This window comes from Mesoplodon densirostris, chromosome 18, assembly GCF_025265405.1.
Source record: "Mesoplodon densirostris isolate mMesDen1 chromosome 18, mMesDen1 primary haplotype, whole genome shotgun sequence".
Taxonomy (NCBI): Eukaryota; Metazoa; Chordata; class Mammalia; order Artiodactyla; family Ziphiidae; genus Mesoplodon; species Mesoplodon densirostris.
This window is the reverse complement of record NC_082678.1, coordinates 55,704,929-55,725,056: the sequence shown is the minus strand read 5'-3', so window position 1 is coordinate 55,725,056 and position 20,128 is coordinate 55,704,929. Positions and strand designations below refer to the sequence as shown.

The following is a 20,128-nucleotide window of genomic DNA, read 5'->3' as shown; positions in this document are numbered from 1 at the left end:
ACCCCCCCACCCCACCCCCCTTCTCTCCAGAGTCCCAAGGTTCACGACACAGACACACGAAACGGGCTCGGGCGAGGACAGACACTCAGGGAATCTCTGACCAGCAAGAGTTCTGGGTGTGTGTGTGTTTCCCCTGCCCTGTGTAAGACACCAGCTGATGTTACAAAGACATACTGAGGCAGAGGAGAGGGGAACGCAGGGCAAGCTCCACTCTGTTCCCCAGTTTGGCCAGGCTTGAGATGGGCCCAAAGGGAAGCTGTGGTGGAGGCAACAGGCTGTGTCTCCTCAGGAGAGAGGTCCTTTCCGTGGAGCAGGATCCTCCCCTAACTGCTCAGGGGCAAACCGGGAGGCAGCCTCTCCAAGGAGTGAAGAGTTCGCGCGCAGATTGGCTCAGTCAGGTCAGCTGAGAACAGCAGCTGTTTCCCCTCACTGCCGGGGAGGCTGAGAGAAGCCTGGTTTCAGGGGTGGAGGAACATATCTTGGTGCAAACTCGTCTTGTCTGCTTACCCTGACACGCGCTCTTCCTTCTGGACCTGCAGTCGGCTTTGAGATGAGAACACTGCATCTGTAGTGTGGGCCTTCTTCACTGCTTGTATCCAACTGACTCCACGAGTGATTTCCCAAAAAGGGGACTTGACCCACCTGCTTTTCTACCCCACCTGTCACCAACTGACCCACCTCCCACACGCAATCCTGTGCTACTTCCTGTTCTCCACGTGCCGGAGGGGTGGTGAGCGCAGGACATGGCTCCTGACCCTCACCCCAGAAATTCTTCTCTTGGAGATTCTCAAGGTTTAAGAAGCTGCTTTGGGGGACCTGCACCCCCAAACTTTGCAACTGATATGAATCAGAGTCATTTCACTTGCGACAGGGTTGGGGGGTAGTTTCTGCTCTTGTTTTCTATGATTCCTCCTCCTCTTGGACTCACTCTTAGGTCTGGGTCCTACATGAGGCCTTTGGACCCAAGCGCCTCTGATTTGAGCAGAGGCATCTGAGAAGCCGTCTTGGTCACGGACCCTGAATCCTGGGTGATGGTCGGCACAGGTGCCCACAGATGAAACAGTGTGAACACTGCTAAACAGACTGGTGTTCCAGGCATGAAGCATTCTTTGACAGACCACACCCAATGTGTCCAGGGGGCAGAGGGTCCTCACATCTCCCAATCTTTTGAGAGATGAAAAGAACCGCTTGGCCCTCTGAGGTGATCTCAATTGCCTTGGAGCCTAAGCAACACAAGTAAAGAGCAGATCAGAGAACTGAAGGATCAAGTGAATCTGTGGCATCCCGAAGCTCACTTCATCCCTGCACCCATCCTGCTGGCCTCAAGAACTGCGGCTCCAGGAGACTATTAGCTACTCCTTCATTCTGGCATCAGGATTTACCTTCAAGTCCCTGGAAGGATACTCTGCTGCTACCAGATGCCAATGAATGGAGTGCCAAAATCTGTATGAAGTATGAGAAGAGCCATAAAGAAGCAGGCACAGAAAAGGTAAAAGAAAGGCATTGAAGGAAGAAAATTATGGAGCCGGTCCTGCAGTGAAGACAACACTGATGAGGACTTAGGAGACCCACTCCCCCACCTCTGCTACTGATCAGTTAACAGGCCTTAGGCAATAACACCCTGTTTGTCTTTTATCTTTTTCCTTTTTAGAAAAACAAGAAAGTTTTTGGGTTGGGTAAGTTATTACTTAAAGTCTGTTTCAACTCTAAAACTAAGATTTTAGATCTGAATTGGACCTGAGAGTTAAAATAAATCCAGAGCAGGAGATGGGGGAAGGGCATTTTGGTTCCTGTTTCCCATCTCTACTCAAATTCCTTAATCAGTGTTATTAATAGATTAGATCAGTGGAAAGGAATGTAGTAAGTTCTCATTTTTCTCAGCCTCAATGCTGACAGGCCCTATTTCCTGCACCCTGCAGCACCATTCAAGAAAGACCACCATTCCTAACTGCGGAGCATCAGAGGAGATGATAATACAGGGCAGGGGGAATCACAAGGAAAAGGAGTTTGGAGAGAAAAAAAGTGATCAGGGACAAGGCTGCCACAGACAAAAAACCCCTAATGGGGTGGGCAAGAAACTGCGTCTCTTCCTCCAGGACTGTGCGGTTGTTTTAACACTTTTTATCAGTTACACGCTATTCCCTCAATTTCTCGTATGTACAAAAATATAAAACAATAAAGTGCAGTTTACGTTTCAGTGACACTTTTCCTTGCTTTAATTTTTTTTGGTCTTTTTCTGCTTTTGAAACGAGCTCTTGATTACAAAATATCAAACTACACTCAAAAATGCCAGCCACTGGCACAGGATGGAGAAGCCCACAAGTAAGGACAGATAGCAGCAGGTGGCACGAGGTGGGAAGTGATTGAAGCAGTGGTTACAAACGGTCACAGGAAGCTAAAACTATCCAACAGGTTGTGCCCTAATGTTAGCACAGGTTAGACTAGTCACTACCTTGGTGGGTGGCCTCAGTGTGTTTGGGTTCAGATTCTACACGGCAATACAATTTTCTTCCAGTTAAGAGTTCTTGGCTTGCACCGATCACAGGGTGGCCAGAGGGCACCGGACCAGTCTATTAGTTTTTCAAAATGCTGTCGTAGACCTGATAGATGTACTGGGAGACTTCAGGAGCTCTACACTTCAGCGACAGCTGTTCGGAGGAAAAGGAGAAGGAAGATTAGCACAGAGGCTGGCATGAACTCGAAAGGTATCCAAGTCCTCAGTGCAAGGACACCTCTTCCTGATAAAAGGGGAGAAGAGCTTCTACCACGGAGTAGCTAAACAAAGAGATCCTGTTAATAGGTTACATGGGTTTTAGAATTTCAGTTTAATCAATGTCAAGCTGTGCTGTGTTTCCACCCGCATTCTATGTGGGTCTACGAGGTTAGGAAATAATCCATATGAAAAAATGTGGGGGAAAAGATGCTCTACTGCTTTGCTAAGAGTCATACGGACTACTACCAAATGAAAAAGGAAGGGTTAAAACCCGTAATGTGGTCGTCATTTCAGCGGCCTGCTCCAGTTTCGGTCTGACAAGGATGCTTATCTCGGTCCCAATTCAGGAGGATATATATTCAAGTAAAATAAAAAGCGTAAGCTAGATACTAGCTCCAAGGGCACTAGCCTCTCCTGTATTACACTGAGGAGAGCATACACCGTGTTAAGGAGGCAAAACAAGAACCAACACAAAAAGACATCTACTGAGTGTAACTGTACAGCCATTTATGCCAACAGCATAATCTTTCATTTTCTGCCTCTTATTCAGGCCTATCAGGTACTTCTGATACTACTCTACTTCTCTACCACCACCTCTTCTTCTAGTCTAACAATTACCAAATTAAAATTAAAATATTAAAACGATTTCAATGTTGAACACTGAGGTTTTTCACTTTGTGGGTCAACAAGTGCAAAATTTAAACCCATGTTTGGACTCCTGAATTGTACTAGATTAGGCAAAACACTATTAACAATAACATAACAGCAAAACCATGCAAACTGCATTTAGAACCAGAAAATTTAATACTTGTTTTTTGTGTTACTGACATCATTGCTCTTGTCTATTAAGGTAGATTAACAAAAGTTGTCTTTAACGATGTATCACCATGAGATTTTAGATTACCTCTTTATTCTCTTATTAGAGACTCTGGATGATTTAATAAACTACAAAAGGTGAGAATATTTTTGGCAAAAATGTCAAGAAGATGATTGGTCAACGCTGAACTTCTTGAGAAAACTCACATCCTCAAAACTTAGTGATATTTTAAAAATGCAAAACGAAACAAAAACAAGCCAAACAAAAGAACAACAAAAGAGGCTCTATTTGCAGCTTTAATATTCAGTCTCTAAGGCATTTCCAAAATTGCTGCTTGACATGAATCAGGAAGACAATTTTGATAAATGTAGAACAAAACAAATGAACAACTAAGTTAAGAATATAAATACCAATAGAGAACTTCCCTGGTGGTGCAGTGGTTAAGAATCTGCCTGCCAATGCAGGGGACACGGGTTCAATCCCTGGTCTGGGAAGATCCCACATGCCGCGGAGCAACTAAGCCCGTGAGCCACAACTACTGAGCCTGTGCTCTAGAGTCCGCGAGCCACAACTACTGAGCCTTCACACCACAACTACTGAAGCCCACGTGCCTAGAGCCCATGCTCCACAAGAGACGCCATCGCAATGAGAAGCCCACGGATCGCAACAAAGAGTAGCCCCTGCTCGCCATAACTAGAGAAAGCCCACATGCAGCAACGAAGACCCAACACAGCCAGTAAGTAAGTAAGTAAAAAAAAAAAAAAAAAAGAGTAGAAAACAGCTCCCTTCTTTGGTCAAAGTTGCAGCTATAGGCATTTCCCTGACTTTCAAGCTCCCTATAGAGGCAATCTGTACCTCCTCCTGCACAACCTCTTCTTCACTGTCAGTGTTGTAGAAAATTCTCATGGGAGAGTATGTGGGTTCAGAAAAGGAGGAGGAGAGGAAGCTAAAAAGAGTAAGAACTGCCTAAGGGAGTTAACTCCCAGACTAAAGAGAGGGTAGTTCCTCCCCTTCAGAATACTGTCCTGTATTTTTTCACATCTTTATAGCAATATTGGAACTTCCAACCAGTTGGAGATCCACTTTCTCGTTCATGAGTGATAAGGAAATGTTGCCTTCCCCAATAAAAGCCCTATCTGCCAAGGTTGGCACTGGCAGGGGTCATGGACTGACCACGCCTGGACCCTGAGAGTTTCAGCTGCTCTTTGGAGGGGGAAAGAGGAGGGAGGCCAAGGAAGAGAAGGAAGAACCTCTCTTTCTGGACTGTTCTATCACCTCCCTCCCCCAGACATCCCAGCCTTTAACAAATGGTTAAGTTTAGACTTAAACCCATTCCTTGCTTTCCAACTAGTACAGCTAAAACAAGCCAAATTAAAAAAAAAAAAAAGATTTTTTTTTTGTTGTTGTTGCTAATTCCTAAAGAAAGCAAAAGGGAAACATACATAAAGAACAAAGAGGTTAAAAAATCTGACTTAGGACTCTGGGTCTCATTTTACATGGCTCCTCAGGGAAAAGAAGCCTTACCAGGGTTCTAACTTTTGAACCGCTAGCCTGCTTATGTGACACATCTTTAACACCAACCAGTCAGGAATGCCATCCACCTAGACACACCCCCCCTGCCTAGGTAAGCCAAGGACTTACACATCCACTTCTGGTTTATAGCCTGGAACACAGACTTCTTCACCTGGGACAAGTTATCTTCCCAGGTGAGACAGAGAGATATGAAGCCTCCTCCTCATGGGATAAACATACTTTCTTAATGAAATACAGTAAGGGGCTGGGGGAGGTGATTTATCATGTAGTGCACCACTACCTGGTCATAAAAAAACCAAATTATTAACACACGCAACGACTTAGGTAGATGTCAAGGGTATTATGTTAAGTGAAAAAAAATCTCAAAAGGATACAGGCTGTAGGAATTGAATTTATATAGCACTCTTTTTTTTTTTTTTGCGGTACGTGGGCCTCTCACTGTTGTGGCCTCTCCCGTTGCAGAGCATAGGCTCCGGACGCGCAGGCTCAGCGGCCTTGGCTCACGGGCCCAGCCGCTCTGCGGCATGTGGGATCCTCCCGGACCGGGGCACGAACCCGTGTCCCCTGCATCAGCAGGTGGACTCTCAACCACTGCGCCACCAGGAAAGCCCTATATAACACTCTTGAAATGAGAAAATTACAGTAATGGAGAACAAACATACCAGTGGTTGCCATGGGTTAGGGCTGGGGTGAATGTCTAATTATAAAGAGATAGCAAGAAGGAGTTTTTTTGTGGTGATGGAACAGTTCTGTATCCTGACCGTGGTGGTGATTATACAAATCTATATGTGATAAGATTTCATAGTACTGTACACTCCTTAACCAAATAAAATAAAGTAAGAGTAATGATGTAGAAACTGGTGAAATCTGAATAAGGTCTGTAGTTTAGTTAATAGTATTGTACCAATATCAATTTCCTGCTTGAAAATGTACTATGGTTGTAACATGTCCTCAATGAGGAAAACTGGGTGAAAGATACATGGGAACTCTACCATTTTTAAAACTTTCTGTGAGTCTTAAATTAGTTCAAAATAAAAAGTTTTTAAAAATTTTAAACAAACTATGGTGTTACTAAGAGGTCCTTCTCAAAATTCTCACTATCCTTAAAATGAATAGAAAGAATATGGTAGGAAGTGTTGAGATACCTGAGTTCTACACACAACTCAGCTACCAACAACTTATGTGATCTCGAACAAGTCATTCATCATTCTTAACCTTGGTTTCCTTACCTGCAATCTGGGGGTAATCATGCTTCTTTAACCTAGCTGAGATGGAATACTATATACAATAAAATAATGGATGATAAAAAATAAAACGCACACAAATATACATACTTTGAAGAAATTTCTAGGGAAGCAAATGGAGTTATTTTACAAGACCTTGATTTTACAGTGAAAACCTGTCCCTCCAGGAAGAACACAGAGGAGTTTTCCTTTCTTAGGGAGCTCAAGGAAAATGACAGGGTAGTTTCTTACAAAAAAAGACAAGGCACTGGTGGTGGAGGAGGTGGGTGGGAGGAGCGTACACTTTATGAGGGAAGCCTGAAGTCTCTCAGCTCACAAGTGCTTGGACAAAAGTCTAGCTCGGTGGAACTCAGTAGCTCACACACACACATGCTAGTCCAGTTTACTTCAAGGGAGGGAACTAGTGGGGAAACACCAAGAATTTTCAGTTCTGGGTGGTATTATTTCCTTGATGTATGCTAATGAAAACAGGCTTGCCTTAAAATTAAGGAAAGGAGTCACAGGCTTTTCTCAGCTACATGGCTAAAAAGCTCCCTTAATCTACTGAATATGAAGCTTCCTCAGAGTTATTCAATTCAAAAGCCTTAAACATAACAGAAGAATAAGATATTTCCCCCATCGCAAGGGTTCTTCTTGTACTTGACAAAATGCAGATGACAAGCAGCATCTTATTGGGAGACTGTATTTCACAACAGCAAACAAACACCGGGTGCCTAGGGTATTAAAGCTTTGTTGTTTAACACAGCAACTGGCTCCTCCCCTAAAAATACTGCCATGATTCCAATTTTAGTCCAGTGTGGTAATGAATGAAGTTTTCTAAACTAAAGTCCCCTTACAGGCTGTGAAAGGTATGTCCCATTTTGCTTTAACTTTTCAACAAACATTTAGGACACACAACACTGCTAAAAAAGGCTCATATGTCTGGGATTCTGATATCCTAAGAAAAGCAGGAATGAGCTATGAAAACAATCCTCTTAGCAGCTTGTTACAGTACCACATGCACAGATATGCTAGGTAAGTATTAGCCAATAATGATGAAGTTGCCAAGTTTTGTGAGCAACTCTGTATATACCAGGAGGAGTCTGAGACACTCGTGCTGGGAGGCACTGTGCCTGCTGGATGGGGCAGACACTACAGACAGAAGGTCTTCTAAGGAGGCCACTGGGGACTTCTTTACTGACTGCTTGTTTTGGATACCCGGCGTCTGAAGCACCTCTACCACGTCTTTCCTGAATGCTGAGAAAAAAATGAAAGGGCTCTTACCCCCCTCCTTTAACCCATCTCACCCATTCTGAGAAAGGCCTTACCGTGTAATTGGGGTTTCCTGGCTGGATACGCAGCTCAGCCAAAATCCAAATGCCATTAGTGAGCTTCAGGGATTGGTACAGCATGTCCTGCCCTTCCACATTCCTCTTGGCAATAGTATAAACATTGTTGTTTTGCAACTTGCTGGAAACAGTGTCTAGAAACACAGATTCAAAATCCAACATCTTCAGTTAAAATATCAAACAAATGTGCTATGAGCTATGTGTGCTCAAGTCTCCTGAGAAGCACTGTTACACGCATACATGCACACTTCAGAAAGCCCTTCTCCCACAGGAGCAAAGGGGAAGGAAGAAGCTCCTGAAGAGCCTGTCCATCACATCCCAGGACAGAAAGCAGAATAAGGTGCAAATAAGCATTAGTGTAAGAATTACCTGTGGAGATTATGGTGGGTCTAAGGAGCTGGTAATCTTAAACTAGGTGCTAGACACGTACAATGCACCGACGAGGACCAAGACAGAAGCAGGTACGTGGGTGTGCCACAGAGACCGCCACGTCAGACTCGTCTCTCCAACGCTAGGCCCAGATTCACAGGGATACAAAACTGACGCTCAAATGCACAACACTGCCTCGCAAGTTGCTACTACTTCACTGTGAGCCATTCTGGCCTCAAGTGCCAGGATCAGAAAAGCACCCAGTTGCAGAAATCCTGCAAGTCAAATTTATTCATCTGGATGTTTAAGATTTTTTTTAAAAGCAGGCAAATGATTTCTTAGGTCTTAAATTAAATTATTAATTTGGGGGGATACCATGCCCCAAATTAATAATGAAACTAACTGTCTCAACAAAAGACTCTGAGGAAGACTGAAGTTATGCAAAGATGATCGCTCCAAGGCCCCGTAAGCCCGGCTGCCGTTGCTGGTCAGAGTGGAGGACTTCATAGTCACCAGCACAGGGTTAAGAACAGGTTGGTGTTTGGGGTCTTCCTTGTGACTACAGCATCAGAGAGACATGATATTCTAGAATTAAAGGTAATTTCTCTCTCCTTGTTCTCTGACTGCTAACGTGAGATGTTGAAGCATCACAGAAAGAGACACTGTAACAGCACAGATGATAAACACTACTTCTTTGTTGACTGTTTATTATGTTCATTTCTGATGAGAATTCAAATCACTCAGGGACTAAATTCTCTCCACATAAAAACCTGTCATGTTCTATTGTGCTCTCTAGGAAGAGGCTGTTGTGATGGACAGTCTTTCTGTTCTCCAAGACAGTAAGCTCTCTGAGCATAGGGATCCTAGAGTTTTTCATCACTGTATTTCCCACAGTATCTGGGACACAACGGATACCTGCCATCAATACCTGTGAATAAACCTCTGACTCAGGTGCTGGAGACGCCGATATGTACACAATGCCATAGGCATTAAAAAACATCTATTTAAGACATTTCTCCAAAGAAGAAATACAGATTACCAATAGGCAAATGAAAAGATGCTCAACATTTCTAATCATTAGAGAAATGCAAATCAAAACTACAATGAGGTACCACCCTCACACCAGTCAGAATGGCCATCATTAAAAAGTCTACAAACAATAAATGCTGGGACTTCCCTGGTGGCGCAGTGGTTAAGAATCCGCCTGCCAATGCAGGGGACATGGGTTCGGAGCCCTGGTCTGGGAAGATCCCACATGCCGTGGAGCAACTAAGCCCGTGCGCCACAACTGCTGAGCCTGGGCTCTAGAGCCCGCAAGCCACAACTACTGAGCCCACGTGCTGCAACTACTGAAGCCTGCACGCCTAGATCCCGTGCTCCACAATGAGAAGCCACCGCAATGAGAAGCCCGCGCACCTCAACGAAGAGTAGCCCCCACTCGCTGCAAGTAGAAAAAGCCCGCACAGCAGTGAAAATCAAACGCAGCCAAAAAATAAATAAGTAAACAAATTTATTAAAAAAACAAACAAACAAGCAATAAATGCTGGAGAGGGTGTGGAGAAAAGGGAACCCTCCTACACCGTTCGTGGGAATGTAAGTTGGTGCAGCCACTACGGAAAACAGCACGTAGATTCCTCAAAAAACTAAAAACAGAACTACCATATGATCCAGCAATCCCACTCCCGGGCGTATATCCAGAAAAAACTATAATCCAAAAAGACACACGCACCCCCACATTCACAGCAGCCGAGACATGGAAACAACCTAAATGTCCATCGACAGATGAAGGGACAAAGAAGATGTGGCACATATATACACAATGGAATACTACTCAGCCATAAAAACCAATGAAATAATGCCATTTGCAGCAACATGAATGGAACTAGAGATTATCATACTAAGTGAAGTCAGAAAGACAAATACCATAAGATACCACTTATATGTGCAATCTAAAATATGACACAAATGAACAAACCTATGAAACAGAAACAGACTCACAGACACAGAGAACAGACCTGTGGTTGCCAACAGGGTGGGGTGGGGGAGGAATGGAGTGGGAAGTTTGGATTAGCAGATGCAAACTAGTATATACAGAATGGATAAACAGCAAGGTCCTTCTGTATAACACAGGGAACTATATTCAATATCCTGTGATAAACCATAATGGAAAAGAATATAAAAAGAATGTATATATGTGTATAACTGAATCACTTTGCAGTACAGTAGAAATTAACACAACACTGTAAATCAACTATACTTCAGTAAAAAAAAAAAATCTTTCTCTGCTAAGAAAAAACCCCTTTATTTATTTATTTATTGGAAGTATAGTTGATTTACAATATTGTGTTAGCTTCAGGTGTACAGCAAAGTGATTTGGATATATATACATATATATGTATATACATACACATACACACACACTTTTTCAGGTTCTTTTCCATTATAGGTTATTACAAGATACTGAATATGGTTTCCTGGGGTATACGATAAAGCCTTTTTGTTTATCTGTTTTATATACAGTAGTGTGTATCTGTTAATCCAATACTCCTAATTTATCCCTCCCCCCCTTTTCCCCTTTGGTAACAGTAATCTTGTTTTCTGTTTGTGAGTCTAAAAACCGCCTATTTACAAGTGGTCTAATTTTAGAGGTAGGTTTTTTTTTTTTTTTGGAGTATAGTTGATTCACAATATTGTGTTCGTTTCTGCTGTACAGCAAAGTGGATCAGTTATACATATACATCTATCCACTCTTTTTCAGATTCTTTTCCCATATAGGTCACTACAGAGTAATGAGTAGAGTTCCCTTTGCTATATCGTATTGACAGGTCCCTATTAGTTATCTATTTTATATATAGTAGTGTGTATATGTCAATCCCAATCCCCATGGAGGTAGTTCTTGCCCTGATGTCTTTCTTCCACATTCAAACCAGTGAGAGCTCAAGCAAGGAGGCACTAAAGCCCATTCATTAAACAACTGCACCACACTTAGTTATGACTTAATTTCCCTCCTTTTATTTCCAAGGTTTTCACTAACACCAAGCAGAGCAGTTAAAACTCAAGAATTGGTTCCCTTTGAGGAGCTAAAAAGTATATCTCAAGGTTGTTATATGCAGGACTGCTGAAGGAGAGGGCCTCAATATGCTTTTTAATCACCTTCTGGGGGTTCAGGCAGTTCTGGCTGTCACCTTGGTTCCCACAATGAAGGGCTCTTGCAGCTTAGACTGGGTTGCCAGGTAACATCACCAGCTGGAGTTTGGCTAATGCCTTTTGACAGGACTGTCTTAAATATAAAGGAGGAGGGGTGGCTTCCCTGGTGGCGCAGTGGTTAAGAATCCGCCTGCCAATGCAGGGGACACGGGTTCGAGCCCTGGTCCGGGAAGATCCCACGTGCCGCGGAGCAACTAAGTCCGTGCACCACAACTACTGAGCCTGCGCTCTAGAGCCCACGAGCCACAGCTACTGAGCCTGCACGCCACAACTACTGAAGCCCATGTGCCTAGCAGGAGCTTTTGTTGAAGATCTACCTTGTTGCATAGGCACATGTTCTAGACAATATACGTAGCAAGGCCCAGATGCCTACAGATGTCTCATGATTTTACCACCTAAGTAAGAGATGATAGGCTAAGAAATGGAAGCACACAAACACACATACACACTCACCCCTTCCAGAATTAGAAAATGTGGCCAACAGCCAGGCAGAATAAGCAAGTTGAATGGGTGTAACTTTACTGTGTCCGGAAGCATTCCGGTTGGGAACCTGGCTCTGCGCCTACTAAATGGCTGTTACCGTGATTTCTATCATAAGACTGAATGGAGGGAGGAGCGTTCTACAACATAAGTATGTGTGAGTCCATTTTCATAAACCTTCGCTATTAGGTTTGAGCTAGAGGGTATGTAGATGGCAGGATAATCAGACTCTGCTAAATGAACCTATTAAGAATGGCAGTGCGAGCCAATGTTAAGGAGGCTTCCTTGTCAGACTGGGATAGACTTCTCTGCAAGACGTCAGTTTTTTGTAGTTGTTGTTGTTGTTTTAAATATATCTGAACTCCTGGGAAAAAAGATGGAATCTTACAGCTGTGAGACTTTGAGAATGACAATGCAATGTTAAGACACTGAGATTTGCCCTAAAGGACAGAGTTTTAAAAGATGGTCAAATATGGTTACAACTGCATCAAGGTGTGATTTCTTTTGGTTCATTTGTCTCCTACCTCAAATCTGGCTTTGGGCCTGAGGCCTAACGTCTTAGAAGGTGTGAATGTGGTCTTCCCTCCTTCATTTTCCTACTTTAGCTAAGGTCACACCTCTTCCAGCAGCCATAAGAGTGAAGAAGGTACTCAGTGAGTGGGAAGGGGGAATCTGTACATGGGTCCCAGCTGTGGTACATACTCATCAGCAAGTTCAAAACCATTATGCCTGCTGAAAAGAACACTTTTTACCATTTGAACAACCAAACTATATTTAAGTGCTGGCTGGCAAAGCATTTGCATTTATGAAATGTTCCGAGGGATGGGGAGAACCATGACAAAACAAAGAAACAGAACTCATCCTCACCTAGTCCCTGTGGCAGAAGAAATATTTGTCCCTTACTAGAGAGCCCAACTAGTGAATAAAGATACAACATGTCTCTGAGCTCTTCACAGTATACTAAACACTTAATTTAAAAAACAGGTTTGTAGACTGCTTGCCAGAAAGATTCCTTTCTGGATATGGCTGGAGATGCAACTACTTCTTGTATACTTAAGATAGTGGTCCCAGACATGTACTAAGCCCAAATACAGCTATAATATAAGCTGTAAAACAGATTCATACAGACCGCTTGACGCCAGTAGAGATGACCAGTGCTAGGAAGCAGGGAGACCCATACACTGGTGCGTTTCTGATCTAATATTTTCTAGTATTTACACAACTAGTGGCACCACAAGCACCCCGTCATATACACCTTTTTCTATTAAGAACTGATAAATGATTAAGGCTTAGGAAGAGGGTTTCTTTTCTTCTTTCATCTCTAGAAGACATGGAAGAGCAAAAGTAAAAGCTCAACGCGAGGTGGTCAGCCCTTTAAGCCTGCGACTTCCTGTTGCCCTCAGAGTGTTAGCTCCATCTGTCAAAGGTCTACTCTGGCACAAAAAAGCTATTTAAAAAGGGTTGGTGCTATTGTGATTAGGACAGATCAGCTGGGAAGGATGGTATTTTTAGCTCTCAGCTAGACCCAGGGTGTTGAATCAGAAGGCACTAAACCTGAAAATGTCCATGTTAATAGAGCCCTCAGACTGGAAGGAAATGTGAAGGCCAGGGAACACCAGACCTTGGGGTGGAGGCAGAGGAAAAGCTAGAAAGGATTAGTTGCAGGAAGTGGTCCTGTAAGCGATTAGCGATGATTCAGTGTGGGAACTGATGGCCTCGGGCTCCTGGAGAAAACGAAGTGGCTGTTTTTCCCTCTGCTCCATGTGCTGCACTGCCACGTGCTGCACTGTGTGTCACTGGAAAACTGATTCGCTGGTATTTGGAGCACCCGAGGCAGGGAGGAACTGGCACGAGGCCATGGCAGAACAGATCAAAACTGAATTTGCTTTGGGAAACTGTTCCAGTTTACATCAGAAGACAAAGACCCTTTGGGAGCAAGACCAGACACCCCTTCTTTGGGCAAGATCACAAGTGTACACCAAGGTTCAATAAGGATTCAGAACCCCGATCTGGAAGCAGGGGGATCTTTTCTATGGCTCTGACAGGCCACAGTAAAGCCCTCAATCATCCAAACTTCCATTTTCTTTTTTGAAAAAGCATGTCCCTTTCACACCAGACCTCTGAAACCAAATCTGCTTTCCAATTACTCTGGCCTTTCTCTGCTCTCTATAGGCCAGAGTTTCCCAGATCGTGCATGTTCAAGGAACACTGGTGTTCCTTGTTCCATAAGATGTTAATAATAAGCATTTTGTGACTTTAAATTCCACAGTGAAAAAAGTTAGTTAATGTTGAGTTAAACTGGTTTCCTCGATGCAGGAAGCCTTAGCTTCTAGTGTGCTCATGGGCAATGGCAACACCCAAGAGAGGCGCATCATACACTGTATTTTCCAACCTTTCTGACCACAGAACCCTTTTCTGAGGGACAAGTGTTCTCAGGAGCATAGTAAATGAAATGTCCTGGGACTGACTACACAAGGGTGACTGTAACTCTCGCCATGCACCACTGCAGATTCTGCACCTGAAGCTTCCTGAAAAACAGCTTACACGATGGAAGGCTGCCCAACCTCCCAACTCATCAAATGAGGCTTGTGGTAACTAACCAGTGAGCCTAGCAGAGAGATAACACCGTCACCTACCTAGAATACGGCATAAAAAGCAGCTCAATTTAAGTAAGACTTTTTTGTGAAAACTCAGCAAAAATGTGGTTTTGTTTAATAACTACATAACCAGTCAGGCTGAGAAACCTAGACCAAGAATATGTTCAAAAGAAGGCAGATATGTGGTATTCCTGAAGAGAATCGACAAACTAGTAGCGACAGTGGACATTACAGAAAACTATCTCCTCAAACACCTCTCCAAGGGCTCAGGAGAAGCCCTATAAGAAAAGACTTGTCTGAACACAGAGGATGAATGCATCATACAGCACTCCCACTCCCCGCAAAAAAACTTTTTAAAGAACAAGTTGAACTGAGAAGACAGTGAGTTGCTGTTTTTTTTCTTTCTGTACTGCTATACTGCCTCTTTCCCCCACTCAATGCTCCAGCTACAGTGGGAGGGCGGCAGCCAGGAGGAGGAAATGACGGGTGAATGCCGAAAAGAGGAAAAGAGGCGGCACCCAACAGCACCAAGGCTCACTTTCATTCAAACGCCTTTCACTTCATAAGGCCTTATGCTAACCTCAAAGAGAGACTGGAACAAAGGCAAGACCCTGAACAGCTGAAGGCTCCTTCCACTCCTGAGGATGCTTCAGGGAAACAAAGCCCTAGGCACTGTCAGCTGCTATTGTTTCTCCTCCTGGGCTCCCTGTTTGATGTTCTAGTACAGTAATAAAACTAACTACTAAGGGGGCTGGAGCTTTTTCATGGTGATTAAAGAGGTCAGTATAACCATATGAAAGCTGACACAAGGCAAGAAAGAAAAAGGCTACCAACTAGGCTTTAATCAACTATGATGTAGTCTTATTTAATAGTAAACACAGGATTCCAAATAAGGATCTCAGAAAGTCACTACTGAAGGCTGACGTAAAATGACAAACAGTCCTTTTCATTTTTAGGAGAGTGCATATCTTCAAGTGCCACTTCCATTACCTAATGCTTAGAACATTCAACTCATACATGTTCAACTACTAGAGAATTGGGTGGGTGGATCCATTCTAGTTCTCTTCTTAAATCTGTTAGTTTGTAAGTAATCTAGTACCTACATCAAAATATCCCAAGCTTTTAAAGAGAAGTTTGCAAAGTAATACCATATACTCGCTAGAAATAAGGTAGATGTGAAAAGATAGGTAAAGAAAAGACAAAATTTTCAAATATCTAATTTAATACACTAAAATGAAAATGAAATTTAGAGTCATCACTCACCAGCATTTAAATGACATTCCTTAATCTGAAACTGAAGTTCATTTTCATTGGGAATATCCTTCCATGTTGCAAGGAAGACCTGGCGCTCTGTATGGGGAAGCAGAGGGAAAGGAAGGATGTGCACAATCTGTCAATATTCTGAAATCTAAGCCCTTGTACCATTTCTCCTTTGGAGTGCTGGCTCTAGCAATACAGCCAGCAGTAGCCTGGAACTGGAGTCAACTCTTAGCTATACAGAGGTGCTACACTCCAGGTCAATTAATCCCTCATGAGTAGCACTAAGATACACTGGAAAAGAGTCTCCATCTAGGGTTTAGTTTTGCCTCCACTGTTTTCCTATTTGGGTGACTTTGGTAAGTCTTGTGATCTTTCTGATCCTTAATTTCATCATATATTATTACATCAGCCTACCCTACCCAAAGAGCTACTGTAAGAATGAAACCAATGTTAAGTGCCAATACAACTTCATATGTATCAGTACAAGCTAGTTTTATTAGATGGTGGTTTCCTAAGTAAGGGAAGAGAGAAATATCAACAACCACATGGGGAATACCAATACATTTATCACAGATGATTGAATTCTTATCTTGAGACAGTAAGAATTCAGGACAGGGCTAAGTGCTGAATTTCCGTGTATTATCTCAAGTCATTATAAAAACTATTTCTGCTTTGTAAACTTGGAAACGGAAACTCAAAAAAATTAAGCACCTTGCTACAGTCACATAGCTAGTAAACAGCCAAGCTGAGATTCAAATCCACATCTACTTGTCACCAAGCCACTTACTCTGTATGCTGTGGTGACTGGCTTATTCGGATAATAGGCATTGTGACTTGGAGACCAACAGCAAAGCAAGATCAACTGTGTGACTCAGGAGAATATATAATTAGCAATTATTAGAGCTTTAGAATAGCCTTCCTCCATTTTTTTAAACCTCCAAATAACTTGTCCTTCCGGGGCTATGCTCTGCCTGACACACTCAGAGAAAGAGCAAAGGTATATTTGGAAGGACAGGAGGACATACTTACCCATTTTGCCATCTTCTACAAAAAGCACGTTGAGTGGGATGAGGCAGCTGAAGTAGAAGACATCAATATTGTTTTTCACGGCCACCTGCCAGGAGAGTAGCAAGGGGAAATTAGGACATCGTAGGAAGCCAGATAGGAGGGAAAGAACAGTTATGTGTCTAGAAAGAAATCACCCAATTTCCTTCCTGTTCATTTATTTTTAAATATTTATTTATCTATTGGGTTGCGCTGGGTCTTAGTTAGTTGCGGCACATGGGATCTAGTTCCCTGACCAGGGATCAAAGCTGGGCCCCCTGCACTGGGAGCACGGAGCCTTAGCCACTGGACCACCAGGGAAGTCCCCAAAATCTGTTATTTTTATTTATTTAGCCTCACTGCACGGCATGTGGGATCTTAGTTCTCCAACCAGGGATCAAACCCGCGCCCCTTGCATTGGAAGCACAGAGCCTTAACCACTGTACGGCCAGGGAAGTCCCTCCTTCCTCTTTTAGACAGGGCAGGAAACCCCAAATCAAGACATACCAGCCCATACACTGCAAAGCATGTCCTTATTCACTCCACTGTCAAGAGCACCGTGGACAGCCTGCAACTCTGCCTTCTCCAGGAGGGGCCCCAGGAGGGATGAGTTCAAGGCACAAATTCTATACCTGCGATATCTAGTCAGTTGTTTTTTTTTTGTTTTTTTTTTTTTTGCGGTATATGGGCCTCTCACTGTTGTGGCCTCTCCCGTTGCGGAGCACAGGCTCCGGACGCACAGGCCCAACGGCCATGGCTCACGGGCCCAGCCGCCCCGCGGCATGTGGGATTTTCCCAGACCGGGGCACGAACCCGTGTCCCCTGCATCGGCAGGCGGACTCTCAACCACTGCGCCACCAGGGAAGCCCTAGTCAGTTGTTTTAATAGTAGTTTCTGCTACCACGTACTAAGTACCTATTAATGACAATATTTCTAATCCTCATTATAACTATCCCAAACAAAGCACTGTTACTCCCCTCTCATTTTACAGATGAGGAACTGAGGTTCAGAAAGATTAAGTAACATCCAGTATCACACTGTCAGGACACAGAAGAACCAGGATTCAAATGCAAAACTGACTCTAAACCTTGGTTTTTTTTCTCTCCACAATAACTGGTGGCATACTGCCCCTTATCTTTTTTCAGGTATCAGTTTTAAAGCGCTTTCTTTTATAAAATTTTACTTTCCTAAGTCATATGGCTGGAAAAGTTTGTTGGGTCAAACACTCGTAAATCTGATGACTCTCGGAAGGAAAAACCTTTGAACAAATGAAGAGTTTTCTTCTCACAATACAAACTTCTGGATTTGGGCCGGCTGTGATTCTACTGTGGCCCATTCAATCCAGAGCATGCTGTTCATATTTTTTAAGCAGCTATAATAAGTACTTGTGTTCAGGGGCCACACTGATTGGTGTCTTTATTCAGAAACAGGCAGACTCCACTGTGGCAGATTATAAGAGCCATATACTGTAAGAGGGGAGAGTAGGAGAAGAACTGCTCAAAACTACCACTTCCCACTGGTTTGTCACTGGTGACTTTCCTATCTATGCTCTTGGCACTTCTCTGGGTGAGTTTTAAAATCAGTAACCATGTCTATTTCTAAGAAAATAAAGGTAAAAAGTGCTTATCTAGCACCACTATTCTCTCCCCGCCCCTTCTTGGGGCAAATGCCTATACTTCAACAGCATATTGAGATTGAAATATCCTCTTTCCGAAGTACTTCCAGTTCTTTTACATTTGTTATCAACTCATCTTCCCCACCTTTTTTTTTTTTTTTTTTTTTTTTTGTCTGCATTGGGTCTTCGTTGCTGCGCACGGGCTTTCTCTAGTTGTGGCGAGCGGGGGCTACTCTTCGTTGTGGTGGGTGGGCTTCTCATTGCATTGGCTTCTCTTTGTTGCGGAGCATGGGCTCTAGGCACGTGGGCTCTAGAGTGCAGGCTCAGTAGTTGTGGCGTACGGGCTTAGATGCTCCGTGGCATGTGGGATCTTCCCAGACCAGGGCTCGAACCCATGCCCCCTGCATTGGCAGGTGGATTCTTAACCACTGAGCTACCAGGGAAGTCCTTTCCCCACCTTAAATAGTACCCTTATTTCATCCTCCATAATTTGGTTAGGGTATGTCTACTTGATATCTTTCTGCCCCCTTTCCTATAAGAATTCATCAAATTACTTGCCTGTAACTCGTACATTTCACCTTTCAATGACCCACACCCAGGAGTTTCGGACCTGTATCGCATAATCAGATGCCCAAACTGCGGAGACAGCAGGAGTCTCAAAACGCTTGAGTCTGGTGAATACAAGCAGAGTAACGAACCTCAGGAAAGAGGGGCCTTAGACATTCTTAAGACGTACTAGAGCACCACTTCAAAAGATCCTGGGCTTCTGGGAAGGAGGTATGTTCTAATTCATCTGGTACTCAGCAATCAGAGAACGGGAACTCTTATTTCAAATAAGGGCACCAAGATGACCTTGAGGGAGTGCCAGGCTCTGTAAAGGGCATTTAGAAGTGAAAACTGGAAGTGGTTCAAGTGGGCTAGCGTGGGTCATATGTCCTCCAAGAGGTAATATTAGTGGTTCTCAAGCAAAGACTTATATTAGAATCATCTGGAGAGATTTCTCAAAACAGAATCCGGGACTCCATCCTGTATTAAAAAAACAGCAATCCCTAAATCTGGGACCCAGAACATGTATTTTGGAAAAAGTTCCTAGGAAGATCAACCAGACACGTAATTAATTTAGAACAATGTTACCTAAGAAGTCTGCGTGGGCTTACAAATAGACCATTCTTCTGAGGGACTCCTTATTCCAACTGAAGCCCTTTAACAATGGAAAAGACATGAAAAGCTCTTCTAGGTCAGCAGTGCTAAAACCATTCTGTCCCAAGGACCCTTTTGACAAACAGATGAAAGTCAGGGACCTTCTTTCTGAAAACTGTACATGCAATGTTTCCACAAAAACTTCAGGGGTTTCAGGACACCCTGAAGACTATCCCTGGACTTCCGCTCGAGAATAATTCTCTGCGAAGCTGGGACACCCAAATCAGAGGCAGCAGACACAGTGGCTCTGAACATGGACTTGGGAACCAGACCAGACCACCTGATTTCAAATGCTGACTCTGTTACTTACTAGCTGTGTGACTTTGGGCAGTAGTACTCAGCTCAGTCTCCAGTCTGAAGGATGGAGATAACAACAAGACCAAACGCACGGGGTTGTTATGAGGCTAACGAGTAAATGTTTGCAAAGCACTTATAATGGTGCCTGACTTACAATTAAGTACTATTAACAAATGCTTCTCAAAGAAAAGTTCCCTCTTCTTTCATCATTTTCTGCTTTACCTTTTTACTCAGAATTTTTCGTAATTAAGGATAACCACATTAGACTTATCTGACATCTTACACATACTCAAATGTAGTATTACAACTATGCTAACAAGAGATCAGGGAGGAAGCGTTTCATCTCTTTTACATTAGGTTTTCAAAATCTGCATTTTGCAGCTCTCAAACTTTTACTCTTGGCTAGGACTGCATTTATTTCAAA

At 43.3% G+C, this 20,128-nt stretch overlaps 1 protein-coding gene across 4 annotated transcripts in view; it reads right to left on the bottom strand.

The window, feature by feature from the left end:
• AP2B1 (adaptor related protein complex 2 subunit beta 1) overlaps positions 1-20,128 on the bottom strand; it is a 123,821-nt gene continuing 103,693 nt past the window's right edge. For all 4 annotated transcript variants that reach the window (XM_060082948.1, XM_060082947.1, XM_060082945.1 and 1 more), the window contains 4 exons: positions 16,578-16,662; positions 15,552-15,638; positions 7,615-7,769; positions 1-2,648 (listed from right to left, as the gene is read on the bottom strand). In XM_060082948.1, coding sequence (XP_059938931.1) covers positions 2,574-2,648; positions 7,615-7,769; positions 15,552-15,638; positions 16,578-16,662 — 402 coding nt within the window. In that variant the 3' untranslated portion in view covers positions 1-2,573. The remainder of the gene's footprint in view (positions 2,649-7,614; positions 7,770-15,551; positions 15,639-16,577; positions 16,663-20,128) is intronic.